The 25,775-nt window shown below is 45.3% G+C and overlaps 1 protein-coding gene across 2 annotated transcripts in view; it reads right to left on the minus strand.

The window, feature by feature from the left end:
* The window catches only part of WWOX (WW domain containing oxidoreductase), a 984,723-nt gene that overhangs the window by 900,733 nt on the left and 58,215 nt on the right, over nucleotides 1-25,775 (minus strand). For both annotated transcript variants that reach the window (XM_082607915.1, XM_082607914.1), the window contains exon 5: nucleotides 23,876-23,982. In XM_082607915.1, coding sequence (XP_082464041.1) covers nucleotides 23,876-23,982 — 107 coding nt within the window. The remainder of the gene's footprint in view (nucleotides 1-23,875; nucleotides 23,983-25,775) is intronic.

The raw sequence follows: 25,775 nt of genomic DNA on the forward strand, positions 1-25,775 counted from the left end.
AATTCAAGTCTGTTCATTCATCCATCCATTCATTCATTCATTCACTGCCTCATTCAACAAACAGGAGAAAGCAACTGAGAAGAAATCATTCATTGAGTACCCATAAGTGCCAGGTCCTAGAAGCTTTATCTATTTTTACTACAATTACACAATGATCGTGTGGACCGAAAAAAAAAGCTTACTGAATGTCATCCGTGGGCCTCACACTACACCAAATACAAGATATTCAAATATCAACACAACAGATCACACGATAATCATCATTATTAGTCTCTTCAATTTACACATGTGGAAACTCAGGCTCCAAGAAATTAGGTTTCCATCATCATATGGGACTCTAATGGTCACTGGTTTTATATTCAAAACTACCTTTTCTTTGTTTAAGATTTCCAAAGTCATAACAGATCTTAAAGTGGAAAACAAGCATTGCAAATACGTTTCCATCCTGGGGGGGGTGTACATACTCCTGCATTATAAAACATAGAACATGCTACACTGATATATAACCTGTACAGCTGGTGACATAACCCTCCTGGTTTTTTTCAGAAAAGGGTAAACTGAGGCAGAGTGTGTCTGCATCTAGACAATACGTTTAATAAGGACGTGGGAAAGCAGAAGGGGCCATAGGGGAGGTTGATCACACAGGGCTCTGGTCCCTGGGTTTTCAGCCTGGAGAAAATGCAGACAGGTGCTTCTCTGTGGCCTCCTGGCATGTTAAAAGTTATGACACAATAAAAGTTTTTTAAAAAATTATGACAAACTGTCTTCCACCTTAACAACAAGAAACGGATACAAATCTTGGGACACAAATGTCAAGAAAGACTACTTTAAGTAGCCATAGAAACAAATACCTAGTTAACCCTCCTGTTTAAGAAAGCTTTGCAATACAACAAATATTAACTATTTCTAAAATCACCAAATTCAACTTATGAGGCTCTTTCTTTAAAAAAAACAAGCAAACAAAACAACCTGAAAAATCTGGGAGTTAGATCCAGTGTAAATTTTCCAGAACACCTGGCTCGTATGGATCATACAAACTACGTGTTTAAGGGGAAGGCATTCCTCTCGCCCTTGAATCTGGGTAAGGAAGTAACTGCCTTCTAAAGAGATTTGAACCCCTGTGGCTCTACTTAAAGCGAGGTACAGGAAGGACAAGAGATTTAACTTCTGAGACTTGGAAAAAAGACCCTGTGCCATTCTCTTCTCTTTGGCAGATTAAGGTACCAATTTCTATTATGCCATTTCTCACCTTCTAATGAAACTAGTTCTGTAACCCTCCAAAGACCAGGAGTTCCCTGAGTGCAGGCTTCTCTTCTGTGTTTCTGCTCAGCACCTCGTGCAAAGCTTTGGGATAACTCAGCCACATTCTAAGGGTGGGATGGACCGACAAATCCATGGACCTCCAAGCCAAGAGCATCTTTTGCTACTAGGTTGCCTTGAAGCTTTACTCTAAGCAACAGCCCTAATTAAGAAGTAACTCAGCAAACTATTATATATAGAGTGGTGAACAACAAGGTCCTACTGGATAGCACAGGGAACTATATTCAAAATCCTATAATAAACCATAATGGAAAAGAATATGTATGTAATATCTGAATCAGTTTGCTGTACACCAAAAACTAACACAACATTGTAAATCAACTATACGTCAATTTAAAAAAAAGAAGTAACTCAAAGAATAAAAACTAATGTAAAGGGTGTTTCTTGGGAGGTGACAGAATAGTTCGGTATCCTGACTGTGACGGTAGTTATGCAAACCTATATATGTGATAACATTTCACAGAACTACACACACACACACACAAGTACATGTAAAAACTGGTTAAATATGAATAAAATCTTTAGTTTATAATACTGTAACAATGTCAATTTCCTAGATTTGATCATTCTAATATGGTTATATAAGATGTTGTTATTGGGGGAAGCTGGGTGAGGGTCAGGTACCCAGGAACTCTCTGTATTAGTCTTTGCAATGTCTACGAGAATCCAAAATTATTTTAAAATTAAAAAAAAAATTTTTTAAGTAGAAAATGCCAGCAAGTCAAAGGACATACATTTTCAGGTTAAACTGTGAGTTCTAACCATTAGGGATTTGTGAGAAAGACACCAAATTAATTCTTTTTTTTCTCTCTCTCTCTGTTGCTTACCCTTTAGATCAGTACCATTCAATAAAACTAATGAAAGGCACACATGTAAATTTTCTAGTAGTCAAGTCAAAAAAAGGGTAAAAAGAAACAAGTGAGATGAACCTTAATATTTTAACCCAGTGTCTAAAATATCATCTCAGCATGGAATCAATATAAAAAACACTAATAAAATATTTTACATTTTTATACTATGCCTTCAAAATCTGACAGGTATTTTATTTCACACTTACAGATCATTTCAACCTGGACCAGGCACATTTCAAGCCCTCAATTGCCATATGTGGTCACTGGCTACCATACTGGACATCTCCACTCTAGATACCACCTATAAGTGGCCGTGAAAAGTCACTTCGAGCTGTTTTCTTAATTACACTTTTTATTTCCTTTGGATGAATGGTTATCTCCAGCATTTTATGCCTACTTGATGGTGGTAGTGTACACCACTTGAGGGTAATAGATCTAAAGGAGTGCAGTCTACTGATGAGTTTCTAGACATACACTTATTTTAAAACACACACATCCACAGCCAAAATCACAGTTCAACTTGAAAAAGTTTTCTGGATGTGAAATTTTTTCTGCACTGTGACATATTGCTGGGGACAGTGGCAGGTCCTTTCTATCCAGGTCATCGTAGAATGAAGACAGAGTCTCATTAGCTGTAAGGAGTTTGGGGGTGGTGGGCAGGAGCGTCTCTGATGCCTTCCCTGTTCCCTTATGATTCAAAGTTGCATTAAACACAGAATATCAGTTAAATAACTACAAAAACACTCGAAGTAACCAGAAGGAAGTCCTGAGGGCTGCTCTCTGCTATTCTAATTGTCCACCTCCTTTCACTCACGTGGCAGGTGTGCACCACCCTGCACCTAGAGGTTACACGTGGCTTTGGCCCATGCAACGAGAGCAGCTGCGACAGCGTCACCTCTGAGTATGAGTCTGAAGGGCGGTGCCTGGTCAGCACGCCTTTCTCTTCCTCTGTCACAACATCCAGCGATGCAAGTCGACTCCGGGTGGCTAAGCGAGGTCCCATCTAGCACAGCCTTCCCAGCAACTCATGATGGAAGTGTCATTGGAACGAGAAATAAACCTCAGTTGTTTTAAGCCCCAGAGATTTTGAGGTCGTTTGTTATTACAGCCTAGCTCGGCCTGTCCTAACACATCATTCAGTTGTCGATCCCCTACGCGTGACATCAACTATTCCATCCAGGGTCTCTCCCTGAGTACTTGGGCCTTATCGTATCTGCTATATAACCCAGGCTGGGTTTTACAGTGGTTTCATTACCAACCATAAAAACTGTAACAGTGGAACTGTATAAACAAACCAAACAGTGTTTTTACTGTAAAACATGAATGTAATATAAATATTTGTCTTTGCCTTCTCTCAGCATCTGTAATGAGAGCAGAAAATTCATGCCATATGTTTATAGTATGAAGGGGGAAGAAGACAAAAAGATCTCAGTGATTCATCCACACGGGTGCTGGCTAAGCTGGTTAGTATTTTTTTTTTTTTTTTTTTTTTTTTTTTTGCGGTATGCGACGCGCAGGCTCAGCGGCCATGGCTCACGGGCCCAGCCGCTCCGCGGCATGTGGGATCTTCCCGGACCGGGGCACGAACCCGTGTCCCCTGCATCGGAAGGCGGACTCTCAACCACTGCGCCACCAGGGAAGCCCCTGGTTAGTATTTTTAATTCATCCATTTTCTTTCGCAGATAAATTCTCCACAAATCCTAAAACCCTTACGATTGTTAGTTGCCAAATTCATGACTGTTCTTACAGGAGGGTCTTTGCTAAGGAGAACGTGAATGTGGGGCTACGAGGTCAGCTTCTCTGACAAGATGAGACACCGTGGAGTGAATGAGGACTGTGGCCTCTCCGCAGCCCGGCTCCACACATTTGAATATGAAATCACTTCTCTGAACACTTCAAAAGACTCATCCTACCTCTAGCTGGAAGTGCACCTGGACATGTGGGGTCCTGAGAGCTCCTGCTTTTCTTGCATCCTCACAGGGAGAAGCCCTGAGCATGTTCAGTGGCTCCTGCCTGCAGGAGGACCTTCCGATTGGGTGGCAGCGGGGTTACTGCCCCTGCAGAGGTGCGTGCCAAGCACACGATCCAGCTCCGCACGCAGGGAGCAACGGGGAACGTTTTTATTTCGGAGCCGTAATGGAGTCCTTGATGTGAAGGCGCTGAAGCCTGCCTGGAGTGTCTGTGCAGCCTTCTAGGATGCGAGCCGAGGGGCACAGAGGATGGTTTAATTTCCTCCAAGTTGGCTCACGGACCAGAGGGTTCTGGAAACTGTCACTGTCCCACAGAATCCAATACCACAGCAAGGAAGCTCTGTCTGAACACAGAGCAAACATACCCGGACGAGGCTCTGTCTGGCACAGAGGAGGCCGGCCCCTCGTGGGCACGAGAGCTGTTGGCGGGAAGAGGGGAAGCAGGAAGGCCTTGGTGGGCTAGAGCCCAAGACAGGCAAGGCACAGAGAGGTAACCTCCAGAAGCTCTCGGCACGGTGAGCAGCGCCGGTGGGTGGAGCCTAGTGCGGGCCACAAGCCGGGCACTGCCGTCTCACTTAATCCTGACAAGCGTCCTATGCAGGGAAGCAGTTAGCTTGGGAGGCACGTGCAGGAGAGCCTGGACTGAGAACACTCACTGCCAGCAGACGGAGAGCCAGGATTCCCACCTAGGTCGGGCTGATTCCAAAATCTGGGCTGGCGACCACGAACTCGGCAGCTGGAGTCAAAGAAAAACCCTCATATTTCTAACCAGCTGGTCTAACACCTTCCAACAGTGATGAGAAACACAGGTACTGGGTCTGCTCCTACCCAAGTATTACTGAGCCTGGGCCGTCAACCAGGGCCTGCCCGCCTCCTCTGAGTTGAGTGCTGTAATTATTATTATTATTAATTTACATGTCTGTCAACACACCTACACTCCCTGAGGGCAAGCACAGCATCTTAGGTACCTAGATAGGCTCACCGTCTAGTGGGATGCTTGGCATGTAGTAAAGTTCCAACAGATGTCTGTTGCTTAAATAAGGGGACCTTCAGCCAACAATCAATGTGTGATGTGATCAGCGCTGTGATGCATCCGTGTTTGAAAACCAAAACCTGGACTTTAAGCTCCTTGAAGGCAGGAACGTTTGCTTTCTTTGTCACTGCCACGTCACTCAGAGAAAGGGGCTGCTAACAATTTGCTGACGGGAGGGAGGGGAGGGAGGGAAGGTGGGCAGGAGAGGGGAAAAGCAGTCCAGGAAAGCTCTAGGGGAAAGACACCAGTGGGCAGAGACTCACAGCACACAGAGGCATCAGGTGGACGAGCTTGGCGGAGGTCACCCCAAGCAGAGGAAGTCTTCTGTGACAAGACAGAGGGAGACGGGAGGGTTCGGGAACAGCTATGAGGTCGGTGGAATTGGGAAAAGGAAGAGGATGGTTGGAGATGAACTTGGACAGGTAGGCAGGGGCCAGACCACACAGGGACCCCAAATGTTGTTTTTTAATCCTGTATAGCACACACTAGGTACCCGGGTACCGTTCTACGTATCCAGGTACCATCCTAAGCGCTTTATGTGCAAGACTTCAGCTATTTTCACAATCTTGTGACTCAGGTACTATTAGCATTCCCATGTTACAGAGGAAGAAACTGAGGCAACAGGAAGTGAAGGGCACCTGGTCTGTAAAGGGCAGAAATAGGATTCAAACTCGGGCAGACCAGGGCCCAAGGCTGTTGCTTACACCCATATAACATATCTTACAGATCAATCCTTTTAGCCCAATTAAGTTAGCAAGTTTTAGCACTCCTTCCCAAGAAGGTGCCTGGCACTGGATAAGGATACACTGAGGCTAAAGGAATCCTTTCCAGTAGCCGTCACGTTGATCAGGCAGGCTATTTACTCTTGTTAAATAAAGTCTTTATATACCCCAGTCTGTCCGCTTATAAATTTAAAATATATTCTATTGCTTTTTTAAAATCTATATTTAATTATACAGCATCAGTGAAATTTCACTTGGGGAACGATAATCTAACATAAGTGAATGCTTCCAATAGAAAAAGCTGTAATTTAAAATAAATTACTGTGTTAGGAAAAAAAAATTACTCTCTTCGTAGAAAAAAAATTACTCTCTGGTATTAGGTACCCCACGCAATTAGAAAATCACATCAATAGCAAAGAACCAAATAAACACCCCAAATTCCTCCTCTCCCCATGTAGCTTTCATTGGTGATCCCAGACACCAAGTGTGTGTAGCAGGCTCTGGCCCGAGTTTCATTAAGGCTTAAAATCAATTAAGTCACGGATTGGAACAATCATTCCTCCTTTGCAAAGTATTGATATTTTTTTCTTGGCCGCTTTAGGGCTTTTCCAGCACTCACAGGGAGATTTATGTTAGACAATTTCTTTCTGATTAAAACAAATCATAGCTCAACATTTCTAATTTCTTCCTTTCTAAGCAAGAAATGATCAGAGAACTCTGAAAACAGTGATCAAACCCATCGTGCAGAGGCTGGCACTAAAAACCTCCATAAAAACACTCCAGAGACTAGTTCTCTCCCCCCTCTCCCTCTCCCCCCTCCCATTTGTGTGTCTGTCTTTCTCTGTACATCTGTTCCACCCCACCCCCACTCCGGCTCTGTTTGTCTCTGTCTCTCTCTCTCCAGCTCATCTCTCTTTCAGTAAGCATGGGTCTTTGACAGGTTTCAGGACAATTACTTATTAACTGAAAGGGAAAGGGAGGTTAGAAGCAAAGCCCACCCCAGCTGGTTTTCTGACCTAAGTAATTGGAGAAAGAAGGTTTCTATATTTACCTCCAAAGGCATCATGGGAGGACTTTTAATTTTTAGGGAAGTTACTGATTTCGGACTTCCCTGGTGGCCCAGTGGTTAAGAATCCGCCTGCCAATGCAGGGAACACAGGTTCGAGCCCTGGCCCGGGAAGATCCCACATGCCGCGGAGCAACTAAGCCCGTGCGCCACAACTACTGAGCCTGCACTCTAGAGCCCACGAGCCACAACTACTGAGCCCGCAAGCCACAACTACTGAGCCCGCAAGCCATAACTACTGAGCCTGTGTGCCTAGAGCCCGTGCTCCTCAACAAGAGAAGCGACCGCAATGAGAAGCCCGCACACAGCAACAAAGAGTAGCTCCTGCTCACCGCAACTAGAGAAAGCCCCCATGCAACAACTTAGACCCAACGCAGCCAAAAATAAATATATAAAAATTAAAATAAATTTTAAATTAATTAATTATTTTTTTAAAAAAACAAGAAGTTACTGATTTCTGGTCAACCTTCTCTCTCTCGATCACACACACTCTCCAAGTAAAGACCAGAAGGCTCCTGGATGTACCCACAAGCCCTTCCACGGACTCCTTGGGCTGTGCCTTTCCAGCTGATCCATTTTTCCATCCTTCAAAATCAAGGTGATTTGTGAGCCGGCTGCCACTTCTCCAGAACAGCGAGGGGAGCTGGCCGACTGAGAATGCCCAAACCGGGGCTACTGATTTTCAAAGAACTGGGACGCAAGGCGCTTCATACCACGTCCCGTGAACGAGTCCATCTTCAACAAGCCAGCAGGTAGCTGAAGAATTGCGGGGAATTCAGCGGCACCGACATGAAAATCAACTGACACAGCTGAGCACTCCAGAAGAATATTCTGGTTATGTGTACCTTCTGCTTTTCCAAAAGCAGACCAACCCAAGCATTCCTTCCCACAGTGACAGGGTACTGCCTCCCGGGTTATAACCCCAAGGCTCAACGGTCAACCTTCAGTCATGCACCCAACAAACACTACCTCAGTCCCTCCCAACGGCCAGGCACTGTGCAACACGCCGGGCAAATACCGAGAGGAACACAACAGGCAAGGCTCCTGTCCTCCTACAGCAGTTCGTCTCTTCTGCTTCTTTGCTATGTGGGCTTCGACAAGTTCCTAAACTTCTCTGTGCCTCATTTCATCTGAAAATAGGATTCATACTATTACCTACCTCACAGGGTTGTCATAAAAATGAACTGGATTAAGGCATTTAAAGTGTTCCACACCGTGACTGGCACACAAGGCCACCACTACCATTACTATTATTATAGCATCATCCTCCTCCTCATCATCCTCATCTTAAGGAGAATTAAACTAGCCGCCCAATTGAGCATGAAGTGTTGGGTGCTTCTATTCCTGTCTTACAGGCAATTCTATGTTCTTTTAAAAAACATATACACATTTTTTTCCCACAGTACACAAATGGGCAGTATGACACTTTGTCTCAAAAGAAGGCATCACTTGGGCTTCCCTGGTGGCGCAGTGGTTGAGAGTCCACCTGCCGATGCAGGGGACACGGGTTCGTGCCCCGGTCCGGGAAGATCCCACATGCCGCGGAGCAGCTGGGCCCACGAACCATGGCCGCTGAGGCTGCGCATCCAGAGCCTGTGCTCCACAATGGGAGAGGCCACAACAGTGAGAGGCCCGCGTACCGCAAAAAAAAAAAAGAAGGCAAAAAAAAAAAAAAAGTAACACTGGATGGGTGAGTTATCCTCTCTGGGCCTCAGTTTTCCCACCTGTCAAGTGGGAGAGTTAAACTGGATGATCTCAGAAAGTCCTTTCCCATCCCCAAATGCTACCGCTTTACAAACACAGTCTACCCCAAATGTGATCCTGTAATTCAAAACTTTCCCCAAAAAACAAACGACTTCACTAATTCATGTCTGAATTTTCCATTATAACACTCTTGCATAAACTGGCTCATATCTTTGCAGGATCCCCTAAGAGTAATGGCTAAAAGAGTTATGTCAAACCCAGTGGCTCATATATGACTAAAAAGAACTTTATTTTTTTCACAGATGCCTTAAAGTAACGTAGAATTATTCCTGCTTTTCTATGATGTCTCTGAAAAACTGTCTGTGTTGGCAGGTCTGCAAGGAGGCCAGCAAGCCTGCGACAGCACTTTGATCACTAACGTCACTGCCACGTGCCCCACCATCTCCTCCAATATTGCAGATTTACCCAGGGCTGAAAATAAACATTTAACCAGCTCTCCCTCATCCACGTTCACAGACCAGACAAGCCGTGAACCATCCCAAACAGAAGGCAATTCTGAATGACCACTGTTTAGTTCTGAACAGCGTTCTACAAATTCTGGGTAGATTTAACACTGGGGAGGGTCTGGCTCAGCCGAACATCAAGAATGCATTTCTGTTCCTCAAGTACACAGCACTATCCATAAGAGGGGGGGATCTGGAAGGTTCCGGGCGGTGGGAGAAATCACACGAAAGGAAGGGTCTCTGGAACAGAAACTCCACAAAAGATCTGGAGTCACAGTTAATTTTGCAACTCTCCAAGGAAAGGAGACAACCTTGGGCTGGAGTCTGGCCGGGCTTCTGTGGGAACGGAAACAGCAAGTTCTTAAAAGGAAAAATTAGGAGAGGACCCAGAACTACAGGGACGAAGGCCGGTGTGAGGCTCAACCTGCCCCATCAGAAGCCAGACTTGACCTCTTTGTTATCAAGCCCAGCCAGGCCCAGACACCCATGGGTGGCCTGCTCAGGTTATTGGCGTAACCGCACCCGAGAGGGCTGCTCAGACGTCCCGGTTTCCCTCCTTGCTGATGCCTTTTCTCCTGGTATAATTATTATGACTCTGTGACTCTCAGCTTTTCTTGGTTTGAAGAATAAACGGTCACCCCGACTCCTGAGAGAGGGCTGCGGGTAAGTAAACACGTTTTGCTCTATTTTCACAGAGTTTCTGAGAAGGAGGAACATGTCCCCCCACAATCTGTTAAAGGTTCTCAGAGCAGGAAACGTTGGAAGGGATGATTATCTTTCTCCTTTGGGACTCAGTTCATGGATTTAAATGTCAGAAAACAAACAAGTGTATTCAGCATCCTTCTCAGCCTTTCCAGCTCAGAACTGCCACTTTAACCACCGCTTATCCGGAGCACAGCTCACGTGTCTCCCGGCCTCCACACTCCCTCTCTGATTCAGCCTGAGCATCTGTCTTTCTGCATCGATATGTGTGGACTGCATCACCCCCGTGGGGATCCTTCAGTGGCTGGCAGGACCGAGGGAAGAAAGCCCAGTCTCCAGAAGGACAGAATCCAAGGTCTTCAATGATCTGGTTTCAAAAGGCAGGTTCCGGCCTCCAGAGACACCCGCATCCCACTCCAGCCAAAGCTGACTATGTGCCGCTCCCAGGACACGCTTTCATGCTCTGCTCGTGCCCTTCCTCCCACTGGAATGTGCCCTCACCACCGGGGCTGACTGCAGCCTGCCAACACTGCCTTCTTCAAGGATCCTGCTTTGAAGCACGTGGGAAAAGCATCTTTCGTGAGTCCTAAGACCACCACGCTTACCATGCTCACTGGGTCCCAGAACGGGTTACAGTTTGGGGGTATCGCCTCACTTGTCATGTCCTTGAGGGCAATGATAATACAGTAAGTCCCGTACACACAAATGAGTTCCATTCCGAGAGTGCATTCATAAGTCCAATTTGTTCATAAGTCCAACACAATTAGCCTAGGTACCCAACTAACACAATCGGCTATACACCGCTGTTTTTACGCTTGCTTCCGGACATCCTGGGCTTCAAATAAAGATGCCGTACTACTGTACTCTATACAGTACCATAAATTTCACAAAAGCACATCCACTTGTAGAGGATGCACGCACGTGACAATGTACGCCACACACGTGAACTAACTTACGCATCTTTGAAAGTTCGCAACTTGAAGGTTCGCATGTAGGGGACTTACTACATTCTAAACTGACATATCACCCATTACACATAGTACAAAATAGATGTTTAATAAATATTTATTTATTAAATAAATAATGTTTAATAAATATTTATACAATTTTTTTAAACAGTCTGAAAATTTCTGGGTTAGTTGGTGAACGAGCTTGTAAGAACACCTGATTTTGGTAAACAGAGGTAAAAATCTGTACCTGCCCTTTTATTAAAAAAAAAAAAAATCAAACAGCATGAGAATTGCAGAGCAGCACATCAGAATCTCCTGGAGGGACTGTGAGACACAGAGTGCTGGACTCCACCTCCAGAATTTCTGATCCAGGAGGTCTCCAGTGGGGCCCAAGAATTTGCATTTCTAACAGGTTCTCAGGTGATGCTGACAGTGTGGGTCAGGGACCATGCTTTGAATAGCACCGTGTAAATTTCTGCCCCCTGGAAATAGGGATTAATCAATGAAACACCATTCAGATCATTACAGATGTGCCCTATCCTTTCCTGCCTTAAAAACAGCACCCTCCCAGCCCCCCTTTTCATTTTTGTCTGCATATTGCTCACAATTTGATGTACATTTCAAGCATCCTGTAATTCATCAACTAATTCTCTCCTGGCTACACATTCCAAGTAATTAAAGTTCAGTAATAACTTATTCTTTCTGCTCCAGCACCTGCATTTCATTTGTTTATATTTTCCCAGAGTCATAAATCTGAAGGGCTGTCAAAGTGCCATAATATTAGTGCAATAATCAAAGTTAATTAGTCCCTCTCAATAAACAACAACAAAGCCATTACAAAGATGCATTGAAGTTTCTTCCAGCCACCCAGTTTACAGATCGCATTGTGGCTGGAACAATTAGAATCTGAGAACTGCCCGGTAAATGAGGGCAGTATTCTTCAGTCATTTAAAAGGAGACTCTGCACTTTGTTTGCACTGATGCCTTAACTCCAGGGAAGGCCCAGTGGGTCTGGGCTCTGCACCTGGTACCTGCTGAAGGGGACCATAGCGGACAGGATTCTCCCCAGCTGCTAAAGCCTTGCCATGTGCATTCCAAACTCCAATAATAAAAGAGGGACACAGGTTGCAAAGAAATGAGGGGCCAGCCTCACTGCCAACTTTTAGTAACCAGATGCCTTCAATAACTTTGGATTTATTATTTATGGAATTTGAGAGATGTGAGCGTTAGGTGGGCTCTGATGAGAAGGCAGCCCAGAGGAACTCGGAGGGCAGGATCAGGGCCAGTGGGTGGAAGACGCCTGAAGGAAGATTCTCGCTTCAGTATAAGGGAGAACTTTCTAATTCAGAGGTGCACAGAAACAGGATGGGCTGTCTTGGGAGGGAGGAGCTTACCCATCCCTGGAAGAGTGTAAGCGAAAGCCGGGTGCGCTCGGTTCAGGGATGCTGTTTAACTGGTCTGCACGTTGGGAAAAGGCTGGACACGGGGACCTGGATGGTTGACGCCACCCTAAGAACTTAGGACTCCCTGCACTTAGAGGCAATCGCCGGGTGAGTCCTCACGCCTTGTCCTTGGAGCTTACTGTCCAGTTTCTGTCTGAGATCCTTCTCCCCTGAGGCCATGACCCCTGTGTTTGTTACCCACGGCTATGTCACCCCTGTCCCCAAAGTGCAGTGGCTTAAGACAGTAAGCATTTGGTTTTTCACTAAGATTCTACAGGTCAGGAATTGGGATGGCTCTGACTCGAGATCTCTGATGAGGGTGCCTCTGATCTGTCAGCTGCAGTCACCTGCAGGCCTGACGGGCTCAGAGCAGTCTAGGAGGGCTCACTCGAGAGGCTTGTCACATGGGGCTCGGCTCCTTATCACACGGGCTCCCCTCAGGGACGCCTGAGCATCCTCCCAGCATGGCAGCTGGCTTCCCTGCAGTGCGTGATCCAGGACAGCAAGCAAGGAGGAAGCCACCGGCCTTTTAAGACCCTTCCTGGAAGTCATACTCGGTCAATTCAGCCACCTTCTATTCATGAAGACTGAGTCACTAAGACGAGCCCACACTTGAGGAGATGAGAATTAGGCTCCGCCTCTGAAAGGGAGGCATAGCAGAGAATGCGTGGACAGATGTTAAAACTACCACAGCACTTCTAAGGTCTTCAAAATCAGTCACATCTGCACCCCCCAGCTGGCTAAGGGGCAGAGGCTAGTTCCAGGCGAGCGCCCCAGGTACACAGAGTTGGTTCTGCCAACCCCAAGTCTCTCTGGCACTAACCACGGCCTCTGCGGACCCCAGCCAGCTCCACACCAGGACGTGGGCGCCGGGGATACAGACAGCCACCTCCCCGCCCTGACCTCACGCCCTAGAGACGGAAGGAGCCCCTGGTTCCTCACCTCGGCTTATCTCAGTACTACCTGACACAGTGACGGAAGATGGAGAGAGGCTCGGCTGTTTCCTGGGACTCTGATCATTTACATATTAAAAAAAAAAAAGGTATAAGAGGAAACACATTTTCCCACAAGATTTCTGAGAGTATTTGCCTAATTTAGGGATCTGTATTGAACAAGTAACCTGTTCCTGAAACTACCAATTTTTTTTTTTTTCGGAGTCTTTACTACGTGCCGGGTTCTGTACAAGAGAGTATGTTCGTTACTTCAGTTCAACCTGATGAACGCTGAGGGCCATTATCAGCACCGTTCCCATTCTGCAGGTAAATAAACCAAGGTTCAAAGACATAACCAAATGTGCCCAGGGATACCCAGTGAGCATAGGATTCAATCCCAGGTCTGTGTGACTTTAGGGCTGGGGCTCCATCTACTCCTCCGGGCTGCCTGCCTATAAATTAAAACTTAGTCTATTTTAAATATATGATTAAAATAAACCTTAACCTTCTGTAGCGTGAGCTGCCCCATCCTGAGACTGGCTGCCTCGTTTACGGCTCTATCTCTATTTGTCCTTGCCTGGAAGATGTTATTGGCACAGGGACTGCTTCTCGTCTCTGCTTAATCTAACAACTGCTACGTCTGAGACTCTCTGTAAATGCCCCCATAATAAATATGAAAAACAATCTCAAGCATACTTCTTCCCGCTTAAATAATGGATCCTAAATGCCTAGTGGCCAGAAGTAGAACCTTCGACCACTGGCTGAACACCATCTGAAGATGAAATCCATCTCTTCCAAGCACGTCAAAACTGTTTAACAAGAACTCAGGGGGCCCCATATTAATGAAAGAATGCATCTGCATTGAGTTTCACATGATTGGGAGTGATGCTTTGGAGCTATCCATGTATGCTTGACTTTCACTCTTTAAAACTCAGCAGTAAATCACAGCCCTCGTTACGCGAAGGTTACAGTGGATATAAAGTATGAAATATTCAGTTCAAGACTGAGTGAAAAAAACCGAAACACACACACACACAGACAAAAAGAAGACACGAAGACGGTGATCAAAGACAGTGAATAACAGGCAAGATTAAGTCAATACAAAGTTTTCAGAATGAGAAATGAAACGCAAAACTTAGTAAGAAGGACCAATCACAAGTTTTAGGCATTCTGGAGACAGAGGAAACTCAGAATATTTTAGCAACCAATTATGTCTATGAGAGGAATGAATAATTTATCATCTGATAAAGAATCCTTCCTGAGCCTATGATGAGGAAGGTCAAAGAGGCAGCTTCAGTGCAGGAGTACGTACACCACATACCACTTGAAATGGAAGTCTGGGAAGAGCTTCCTCGGGGGAGGGGAGGTTCATCAACTCCATCGGGTTACAAGAAGCCACCCGGGAAGCCCTCTTCCCTAGGTAACCACAGGGACCCTTACATAATGAACAGAGAAGCAGGCAAATCCCTACGAAGACAGTCTTTGGCTAAGTCCTTGAAAAAGAAAGGCCAGCCCTCCGACACAACACACACCAGTAATTTTGGATTGGGTAACAAGATGGCGTTGGGGTCAGGAGATATGGCTTCAAATCTTGGATCTACCATGTAGCTGTGTGAGCTCAGGCAAGGCTCTCCCCCTCTTCTAGCCCCTAATGCCTCATCTGCAAGATGGGTTTAACACATGACGTAAATATTTTACTGCTAAGTGCTAAGCAGAGTGCCTAGTACAGACAGCTATGAATAGCCAACCCCACCTGCGGGTGATGATAATAAGACGACATTTTGTAAACAAAAATGTCCCAAGGGAGAACTCTAGCCCCTTTAGGTGTGTGTGTATGTGTGTGTGTGTGTATGTGCAGGCTCGCTCGCTTATTGATTAAAGCAAGTGGTTTATATAGTTCTTGCTGGTTTGCAGACTTGTTTATACCATACTTTACTTATTGAAAATCCAATACTATACATAAAAACAATTTTTAAAGCAAAGAAATGAGGAACAAATCTAATGGCTGATGTAGGATGAACTTTTCCCAATAATCTATAACTGTTAATGATATTAATAGTTTTTATATTTTTGTTTAGCTAGAGATCATTCAAAACAATGGGGATGGGCCTTACAACTTGTGATGCGTTGAATAACGATCAGCTTTTCCAATCCAAGTCACCTGCTTAGACAGGCATCAGGCTCGTAGATCACCCACCCCATGTGCTGCATGCCTCCCCGCTCCCGCCCCGCCGACACACACACACACACACACACACACATCACATAAAAGAAGGCATCGCACCTAAGGCCTTCGATCTGCAAAGGCAAATTATGGGATTTAAGCTCCTATTATCAAAGGAGAATGGGGGAAATTCCCACGAACACCAAAGACATACAGGATCGTAAAGTCACTGAGTGGATTGGAGAGAGCATGAAAGCAGCTGGATTTCTCCAGTGGTTCTTAAAAGTGCAATTTTTTACTCAGCATCCTCCCCGTCACTCCTTAATATCATGTCATGAAAACAGGTTGTCGAGATCTAGTAAAAGCAGAGCACAGTGTTGGAACCCACGTGCCTAATACGTTGGCTGGTACCAAGTACTCCATACCTGGAAATAACAGTGAAATCACTACTTCTAATGCTTATCAATGAGGCTGCAATATGACATAATACTGTCACCTTTCCACATGGCTTCACTCCAACTAGATAAATAGACCCGGTATCAACGCTATTGAAAGCTAGGATAATTACAACACTTCACTCTCTCCAGCATCAAACCGTGTGGCGACAATCAGCTGAGCATGCGCTCTTCTCTCCCTAACATATGCATATTCCATTACCTCTGACTAATCAATCTTTCCTCTTACCCCTCGTCTCTCTGCTTTCTCAATAACCATTCTGATATAAACCGCTGCTTGCTGTTCCTGATGACTGATCCCTTAATCATCTTTCCTAAATATATGCAAAGTATATTTCTTTGTAAATACAAAAGAAAAAGCAATCACATAAATAATTAAGATAGCTTTTCAAATGACAGTTGAGTGCTAATACGAGCTCCACTAGAAAATACTCATCAACAAACTAAATACACATCTATTAAAATGTAGGAGTCCAGACATATGAAGACAGAAAAAGAATTAATTGCAACTCCACTGGAATCATGCTGATAAACACCCTCCCTACAGCTCCTCTTTCAGCCACTTGGAGAGGTTAAGAAAAGTAAGCATCACTTTGTACTTTCCTGTATGAATAAGAAATTATTATTAATAGCTGTGGCTAACATTTAATTGAACAGTTAATCCCAGCAATCCCACTCCTGGGCATGTATCTGGAGAAAACCATAATTCGAAAAGATACATGTACCCCAATGTTCACTGCAGCACTATTCACAATAGCCAAGACACGGAAGCAACCTAAATGTCCACTGACAGAGAAATGGATAAAGAAGATGTGGTACATATATACAATGGAGTATTACTCAGCCACAAATAAAAAACCGAAATAATGCCATTTGCAACAACGTGGATGGGTCTAGAGGTAATCATAGTAAGTGATGTCAGTCAGAGAAAGACAAATATCATATGATATCACTCATATGTGGAGTCTAAAAAGATGATACAAATAAACCTATTTACAAAACAGAAACAGACTCATAGACTTCAAAAACAAACTCATGGTTACCAAAGGGGAAAGGCTGGGGGGGGGGATAAATTAGGAGTTTGGGATTAACATGTCCACACGACCATATATAAAATAGATACCCTACAAGGACCTACTGTAGAGCACAGGGAACTCTACTCAATATTCTGTAATAACCCCTATGGGAAAAGAATCTGAAAAAGAATGGTTATATGTATAACTGAATTACTTTGATGTATACCTGAAACTAACACAACAATATAAATTAACTGTACTCCAATATCAAATAAACATTTTTTTAAAAAGAAATTATAATTAATAGCAGCAGCTAACATTTTTTTGAACACTGAATCTATCACCAGCAACATGTTAAATACACATACAGTCAATGCCTTAATACTCATGGTACCTGAATCTCCTGGCACAGATATTAGTATTTAGATCTTACACATGAAGAAACTAAGGTTTAGAGAAGAAACTTGCCCAAGGTCACAGAGTGTATTTGCTTCTAATCTTTGCCAATATAATGCAGCATATTTTAGAGCCATGTTTATCAACTGGAGATGACTTGCCTCCCCAAAAGACATATGCCCAAGAGGCATCTTGAAGACCACACTGCCTGCCTTTTCCAGACCTTTTGGAAATCTTGGTTAGATAACCCAAGAAAACACAAGAGTGGCTGAGCCGGATCCGTATTGTGTGCTCCTGGCCAATGGTATGTCATCCTAACCAGTCGCTGGGAAGACCTGAAGTCTAGGCCAAATAAAAAGACAAGTTAGGGGCTTCCCTGGTGGCGCAGTGGTTGAGAGTCCGCCTGCCGATGCAGGGGACACGGGTTCGTGCCCCGGTCCGGGAGGATCCCACGTGCCGCGGAGCGGCTGGGCCCGTGAGCCATGGCCGCTGATCCTGCGCGTCCGGAGCCTGTGCTCCGCAACGGGAGAGGCCACAACAGTGAGAGGCCCGCGTACCGCAAAAAAAAAAAAAAAAAAAAAAAAGACAAGTTAGGAAAGCCTGGGCTTGCAGTCTTTCTCGGGGACCAAGCCTTCTCGCCAACCTCAACATACTTGGGTCCCTCCTCCCTTCTGATAGGGGGATGGATCCAAGATACACTCTGGAGAATCAGGAGTGGGTCACCTAATAACTCCACGGTGGCGGGGGGGCCGTCAGCCCCTCTTCCAGGCCTGCCCACCTCACCGTCATCTCAATCCCCAGGAGATGCTGGAGCTTCACAACATTCCTGGGCCCCCCATTCACTAACGGGCAGCCTCCACAGGCCAGCTAGCTCTCTGACACTGCCCATGTCACCCTTTACACGATAAGCAGGTTCAAGTAAGGCCTGGTACACGTGAGGCAGGCTCGGCACTCAAAACAATCCCGTGCCCTCTCTGAATCCCCCTTCCACCCCAGCCATGGCCCCAGATCTCTTCCTCCCCGCACACACTGGTAGGTGCCTGGGCGACCGCAGGGCCACCTGCTCCAGCTCTAATCAATCTCCTTCCTCCCCAGGACCAGAAGTTTTAGAGATCCAAAATTTAGAACCTATAATAAATAAGAGGGAAGAGGGAGCCCCAATTTCAAAAGCCCTCCGTTGGGATGCTGGAGTCTTGTTGTGGCTGTGTATAAGGTGCATTTTGATAGCTAATCATCTGTTGTTCTTCTCAGACCACACCCCTTGGAGATCTTCAGATCTCAGGATGGAGTGTGGGGTGTGCCAGACCTCCAGACACAGAGCGACAAAAGCCCACTCCGGTAAGTACTTAGGAAAGAGTAAGCCACAGCACTGCAGGGATTCAGACACACCTATCTGAGTCCCAGACTTGGAGAACGCACAGGGAGTCTTCACGTACAGACAGTGCTCCTGAGTAAAAGAGAAGCCACTCCATCCCCAAAATAGGAAGATGAACTTCCTACTCAGCCAGCCATCTGGGGTCCTTGAAACACCCAGGAGAAAATGAGGCATTTGTCTTAGAAGGGACATGAGCGAGTCATCCGCTTGAGGAGATGAATGAGGTAAACCACATCCGCATACGGTTACTGCTAGCAACACAGGCAGGAACCTCACTTCCAGAGGTTCTGTACTTCAATATAACTGGGGGCTCATGGACCCCCCCTCCTCCCTCCCTTTTTAATTATGCTAAATGGATTGGCCTTTTAAGAGGGTAGTTCATTTCTGCACTGTCCACATTACCCAATTTTAGTTGTTTTCAATGCTTCTCTTATTTCTAACTTTGGAGCATCTAAAACATCTCAGCAGGAGGGTATTTCCCCTTGAAATAATCAGTAGTAGTAGTAATTACATATATGCTGTTAATATAATTCCACGTGAAATGTGGTGCCATTTAAGTTATATTTTACGAAAGGGCTGGATCTCCCCCACAAAGTGTCCTGAGGACTCCATAAAGGACATCTTGAATGAAAAGCGATTGCTTGGGACAATAAATAACGGACATCAGAGCAGCTTCCTCTGACAAATATGATTAATCCTGACATTAATCACTCCAATAGCATCTAGCAACTTTTAAAGCGAAGCCTGGGACAGGTAACGCGCACATACGAGGCTGGACGTGGTAGAAAAGCTGGGCCGTGAGGTGGAGGCCAGATGGACCCGCCGGGACCCGCCTCCGCGCTCACCAGCTGTGTGACTCTGGGGGAGTCCCTTCACCTTTCTGAACCTCCACTGGCTCCCCTGTGAAATGCGGAAAAGCAGGCTTTTGCATCCTCTTAAATAAGGGACACAAGGGCTTCCCTGCTGGCACAGTGGTTAAGAATCCGCCTGCCAATGCAGGGGACTCAGGTTTGAGCCCTGGTCCAGGAAGATCCCACATGCTGCGGAGCAACTAAGCCTGTGCACCACAACTACTGAGCCTGCGCTCTAGAGCCTGCGAGCCACAACTACAGAAGCCCGCGCACCTAGAGCCCGTGCTCCACAACAAGAGAAGCCACCGCAGTGAGAATCCCGCGCACCGCAATGAAGAGCAGCCCCCGCTTGCCACAACTAGAGAAAGCCCGCACACAGCAGCGGAGACCCAGCGCAGACAAAAAACTTAAATTTAATTTAATTTAAATAAATAAAAGGGATACAAAAGGTCCTGACCAGGACAGGACGCATGACAGGGACGCAATAAATGGTGGCTGTTAGATGCCGGCTGGTGGACGTGAGAGTTACATTCCACTGGCTTGGAGGCAGACATGAGTGTCGGGGACGCAGCGATTTGGGCAGGGCCAGAAGAGAAACACCAGGCGGGGAGGAACTCCATTCCCAGAGCCTCGGCACGTGTGAGCTGATGCTAAGCTAAACGCCCAAAGACTTCGGAGGGAGCTTTTGCTGCAACAAAAAACTCTGGATCATTGTGAGAATCTCCGGCACGGCGCCGCTGTGTTGCAGTACCTTCCTGGCTCTGTTCGTGATGTGATTCATGCCAGATAAAGTACGGACCTCGAGAAACACAAGACGGTGGCATCTACGAACATGCCAGACAAAACCCCTATGCAGAGACCAGGTAAGGAAAGGCCTGGAGGAAACCAACTAGCACAGACCCAGGGTGGGGACATGGGGACAGGGCACGGGGAGGCGGCTCCACGCAGGTCGCTGAGGCAGCTTCTCACACACTCTGTACTCTGGTAACGGTGCAATGAGGCGGAATGGTAATGACGGCTTTTGGTGCTAAATCGGAGCTTCCATAATCAGAATCTAGGGGGAGTGAGGAATGTGGTCCAATGGGGTTCACAGAGAACCAGTGAACAGACGACAGATGATAAAAGGGTTGAGTTTCTTCAGGCTACAACCTCTAAAACCTGGTGTGAACATTTGAAACTCCACGTGAGTTTAAGTTTGGTTTTCTTTCCCATTTCCTCTATTCACATCCCTGACAGCGAATATTTTTGGATAATTCTTCCTGTGAGGGCGTTGCTTGCTGGTCATCCTCAAGTTGATCGACGCAAGAATGAATCTACACCATGATAAATGCGGGCTTCTGAAACTGACTCACAGGGACCCAGTTACGGCTTAGAAAGCAAGAAAGGAAAACTAAATGGCGGGTCTTTGAGATCATCCTGTTCAACCTCCTCTTTTAGAGACAAGAAAACGGGGGCACCAAATAGATCAAGAGACTTTCCAAAGTCCCACAGTTAATGAGGGCAGATCCAGAAATTTCTGCCCCTACGCATCAAACAAGAGCGATAATGGGATAAATCCAGATGAATCTGTCCTCATATATGACGGGAAAGGAAGACAACTTTTAAAATGCGTAGATAACTGGGTTTGGGCATTATCTTCCGAGTCTGGTTTAAACATTAGCATCACTTTGTCCAAGATGGTTCTGACAGTATCACGAGTGCCGCTGGAATTTGATTTTTTTAGTCTAAATATGTCACATGGGCAAAATTTTATGAGTTTGATACTCCCTGCTGCTCGATCCCAGGTTCCATTCTAACATTTTCGGTGGAGGCAGAAATTGGCCCAACTTACTAGATGAAAACTGGAAACAGCTACCCAAGCTTTAAATCCACCTGCCCTTTGAATCAATGGGTCCACTGTGAAGATTCTGCCCAACGGTGTATTCACAAAAGCATGTACCAAGAACGCTCACTGCAGCAGAGATTAGAGTCAATTTTGGATTAAAATGTGAGAGAGACTGAACTTTCAGAGAGCATCACTTGTTAGAGCAGAACAATGACCACAACCTCCATCTCCACCAGAAAGGGAGACTGGTTAAGTAATGACAGCATAAACACATGATGGAGTATCACACAGCAGCTAAAAGCAGTGACGGTGACCTCTATGCACTGATAAGAAAAAAAACCTCCTCTAGCAGTAAGTGAAAAAAAATCAAGGTACATAACACTATGTAGGTGTGTTGTGTAGTACGCACAACCTTTTTCAGGAAGAACACGCAAGAAACAGTTAATGGTATTTACCTCCCAAGAGAAGAATTGTAGAGGACTTTCACTTTTCGTTTTACACACTTGATGAAGATTCAAACCATACGCATGTATTACCATTCGCTCTCTGCACATCTCTGAAGATTGCTCTATACCACCGAGTGGAGGTTATTATATTTTTTAACTTTGGAGTTAGAAAGATGCTAAGATAACTGGAAAAAAGTGGGCCCTGTTTTGTTTTGTTTTTAATTTTTAATTTTTGTTTTTTTTTTTCAAAATAATGAATCCAGTGAGATCAGGACAAGAGTTCATTTGAAATATACTGAACTTGAAATTCTGCTTGAAAAAACAGAAGTAAATCTCCCTTTTCTTGACTTTCATAACTTCTCAGTCCAGAACACCGGACATTCTCTTCAACAGACCATGGTCTGTTTCTTCGGATGGCAAGAAATCTTCCACGGTGTTCAGAGAATGAAGACGGTCTTGGCAAGGATTATCCGACCCCGTTCACGCTCTGCTCTAGGCACCTGACTGTCTCCCCCTCACCCCCTCCTGCCCCCGCCCCAGGGCCACTGCACAGGCCACCCCCTCTGCCCGGTTAGACCCTTCTCCCACCTTCCCCTGATCTTCCTTGAGATCTCAGCTCGGTCACCTCTTCTTGGGGACTCCCAAGTGTCCCCCACCTCCCTGGTATTATTCACCACTTTGGAGGGCCACATACTTTTTTCGTACCACTTTGCATCATTTCAAGTTTACACTGATGTTTACCTTTCTTTGGATTGAGCTGTCTTCCACTCTCAGCTGAAAGCTCTCCAAGGACAGTGGCAACACCTGTTTTTCCTTAACACCAGATGCCCAGTACCTCTGACAGTGGGGCACTTCACAAATACGTGAATGAATGAATGCAGTCTGTACATCGCTCCAAAGCCCAGTGACATGTTAAAAAAATCAATCAACCTGTGTCACTCCGGCTCAAACCCTCTCATGTCACCACTGACTCTGAGCCCCTTGGGCAACCTCCTCACCCTTCACAGCCTTCCAGCCACACTAGCGTCCCTGCTGATCCTAGAATCCTCCAGGCACGTTCCGACTTCCTTTGCACATGCGTAGAAAGTATTTCCCCTGACTTCTGCACAGCTTACTATTTTACTTCCTTCAGATCCTGGATCAAATGTCACAACTTTAGAGAGGTCTCTGCTGACCACCCAATCTGAAATAACCCACGCTGTCAACTCCTGGCCCCTCACTCTGCTTTACCGTCCTGCACTGCATTTATATTAAATGTTAAACTTAATTATCCCTTTATGGTCTGTTTCTCTACCTAGAAGCCCATGAGTGCAGGTACTGTGTTTTATTCGACGCTATTATCCTTAACCCCAGCGGCACTGCAGGCCCTCGATAACTGTTTGTGCACAGGCATGTCAACACCGACACCTACACAGAGAAAGAAAAGCAAAAAGGAAAAACCAGAGACGGGGTTAAAGCCGGCTACTCTGTCATCCTAAAAACCATAAATAACCTCTTAGTGGCATTCATGGGCGTCAACCACATCTTGTTTTTCTTAATAAATGAGCTGAATGGGTAAACATTCTCAAACCTCTGACTAACAAAGCAGATGACACTGACAATGAACTAGAAACAAACTATAAAAGGGCTTGCTTGTCGTTTCATTCATAAAATAAACAAAGTGAGTATGACTCTAAAAACAAAGAAAACATTATTCCAAGAGCAATAAACCTTATGAACTGTACTAAAACCTCCATGTGTTTATCCCAGCATGTATACTTGACAAGTAAAAAAATCAGCACTTCCTGGGGGCGCAGTGGTTAAGAATCCGCCTGCCAATGCAGGGGACAAGGGTTCGAGCCCTGGTCCGTAAAGATCGCACATGCCGCGGAGCAACTAAGCCCGTGCGCCAAAACTACTGAGCCTGCGCTCTAGAGCCTGCGAGCCACACGCCACAACTACTGAGCCCATGTGCCACAACTACTGAAGCCCATGTGCCTAGAGACCGTGCTCCGCAGCAAGAGAAGCCACCGCAATGAGAAGCCCGCGCGCAGCAGTGAAGAGTAACCCCCGCTCAGCACAACTAGACAAAGCCCACACGTAGCAACAGACCCAATGCAGCCAAAAATAAATAAATTAATTATTTTTTTAAAAAAATCAAGCACTCACTTACCCATTCTCCTAAAATGCGTGACACGGCTTCATTGGCTCTTGTCATGTTCCTGCAGGCCAGGATCACATGTGCACCATGGAGGGCGAAAGTTTTGGCGGTTTCAAACCCTACAGTTTAAAGGAAAATCAAATTTAGAAAACACAAATGCAAAGCACTGAGTCATAATGAATGGCCTTTATTGAGTGCCAAACGCATTACCCTAGTGGTTCTACCCTAGTGGTTCTCAACCACACTCGATTTTGCCCCCTAGAAGATACTTGCAAATAACTTGAGACGTTTTTTCAGTCGTCACAGTTTGGGGTGGCGTGCTACTGGTATCTAGCGGGTAAAGGCCAGGCATGCTACAAAATATCCTACAATGCACAGGACAGCCCCCTCAGCAAAGAATGATCTGGCTCAAATATCTACAGTGTTGAGGTTGAGCAAACCTGTCCCAGGAACAAAGTGATTTCAAAGGGGAAGGCCAAGCCATAGAAGAGCTCGTGGCACAGCCAGCCTTTGAACCACTGCTTAATAACCACCAAATCGTGTGATCAGTATGAAAAGTAAGGATACATAAAGATTTAGACATGGTCACTGCCCTCAGAGAGTTTACAGCCTAATAAGAGAAAACAAACCTGGACAGTAAAACAACATGTGTTAAGTTCCCGACAACGTGCTCTGCACTCTTCCCAGCACTTCTGCTTCCAGCAGGGGCAACTAGGTTTCCTAGACCCACCCTCCCACTAAGAACAGTTAGAAAAGCTGGACAGAACAACACACACACACACACACACACACACACACACACACCTCTTTGAAGGCATCAGAGGAACACTACGCTTGAGAATTTGGGGGGCCAACATCTGGAAAAGCTGAAAAGCCAAGAGAGGTGAGCCAGCATTTAGTGCTTCTATACCCAGTGAAAACACCCTTCAAAAATAAAGGTGAGGGGCTTCCCTGGTGGCACAGTGGTTGACACTCCGCCTGCCGATGCAGGGGACGCAGGTTCGTGCCCCGGTCCGGGAAGATCCCACATGCTGCAGAGCGGCTGGGCCCGTGAGCCATGGCCACTGAGCCTGTGCATCCGGAGCCTGTGCTCCGCAAAAGGAGAGGCCACAACAGTGAGAGGCCCACGCAAAAAAAAAAAAAAAAAAAGGTGAACAAAATTTTTAACAAACAAAAGCTGAGGGAATATATCACCAGCATGTCTATACTAGAGGAAATACTAAAGAATGCTCTTCAGATAGGAGGAAAATGACCCTAGACAGAAATCTGGAGATGTGGAAAATGACAGAGTAACATAAAGGGTAAATAGATGAAAAAATCTAAATGATAATAGTAATAGTTTGTAAATTTTACAATACCTAGTGATCATCACTATACTGATAATAATGACATATAACCTAGGAGGTAAGTACTTGGTATTAAAATATTCTAGGACCCTTGCATTGTCCAGGAAGTGGTAAAGTACTAATCTGTATGAGACCTTAATAAGTCAAAAATACAATATCTCCAATTACCCCTGAGAGATGTAATCTCTCCAATTACCACCGAGAGAACAGTAAAATAATACAAATTTAACCAGTTAATACAAAGTGGAAGAAGAATAATTTTTTTTAAAAAAGGCAAGAAGAAAAAGGAATGTAAAACAAGTTAGATAAATAGAAAGTCAATAATAAAGTGGTATATTTAACCCCAAATATATCTGTAATTACATTAAAGTGGACTAAAAACTGCAATCAAAAGACAAAGACTGTCAGACTGAATAAAACACACATATACAATATGCTCCTTACAGAAGTGTGTATGTTATGCTTTATACCCTCAAACATAAGGATAAAGAAAATTAAAAGAATGGGAAAAGATATACCATGTAGAGATGAACCAAAAGAAGTATAAGGGAAAAAACTGAATATTT

This window comes from Mesoplodon mirus (assembly GCF_964341445.2).
Source record: "Mesoplodon mirus genome assembly, chromosome: 19".
Classification (NCBI taxonomy): domain Eukaryota; kingdom Metazoa; phylum Chordata; class Mammalia; order Artiodactyla; family Ziphiidae; genus Mesoplodon; species Mesoplodon mirus.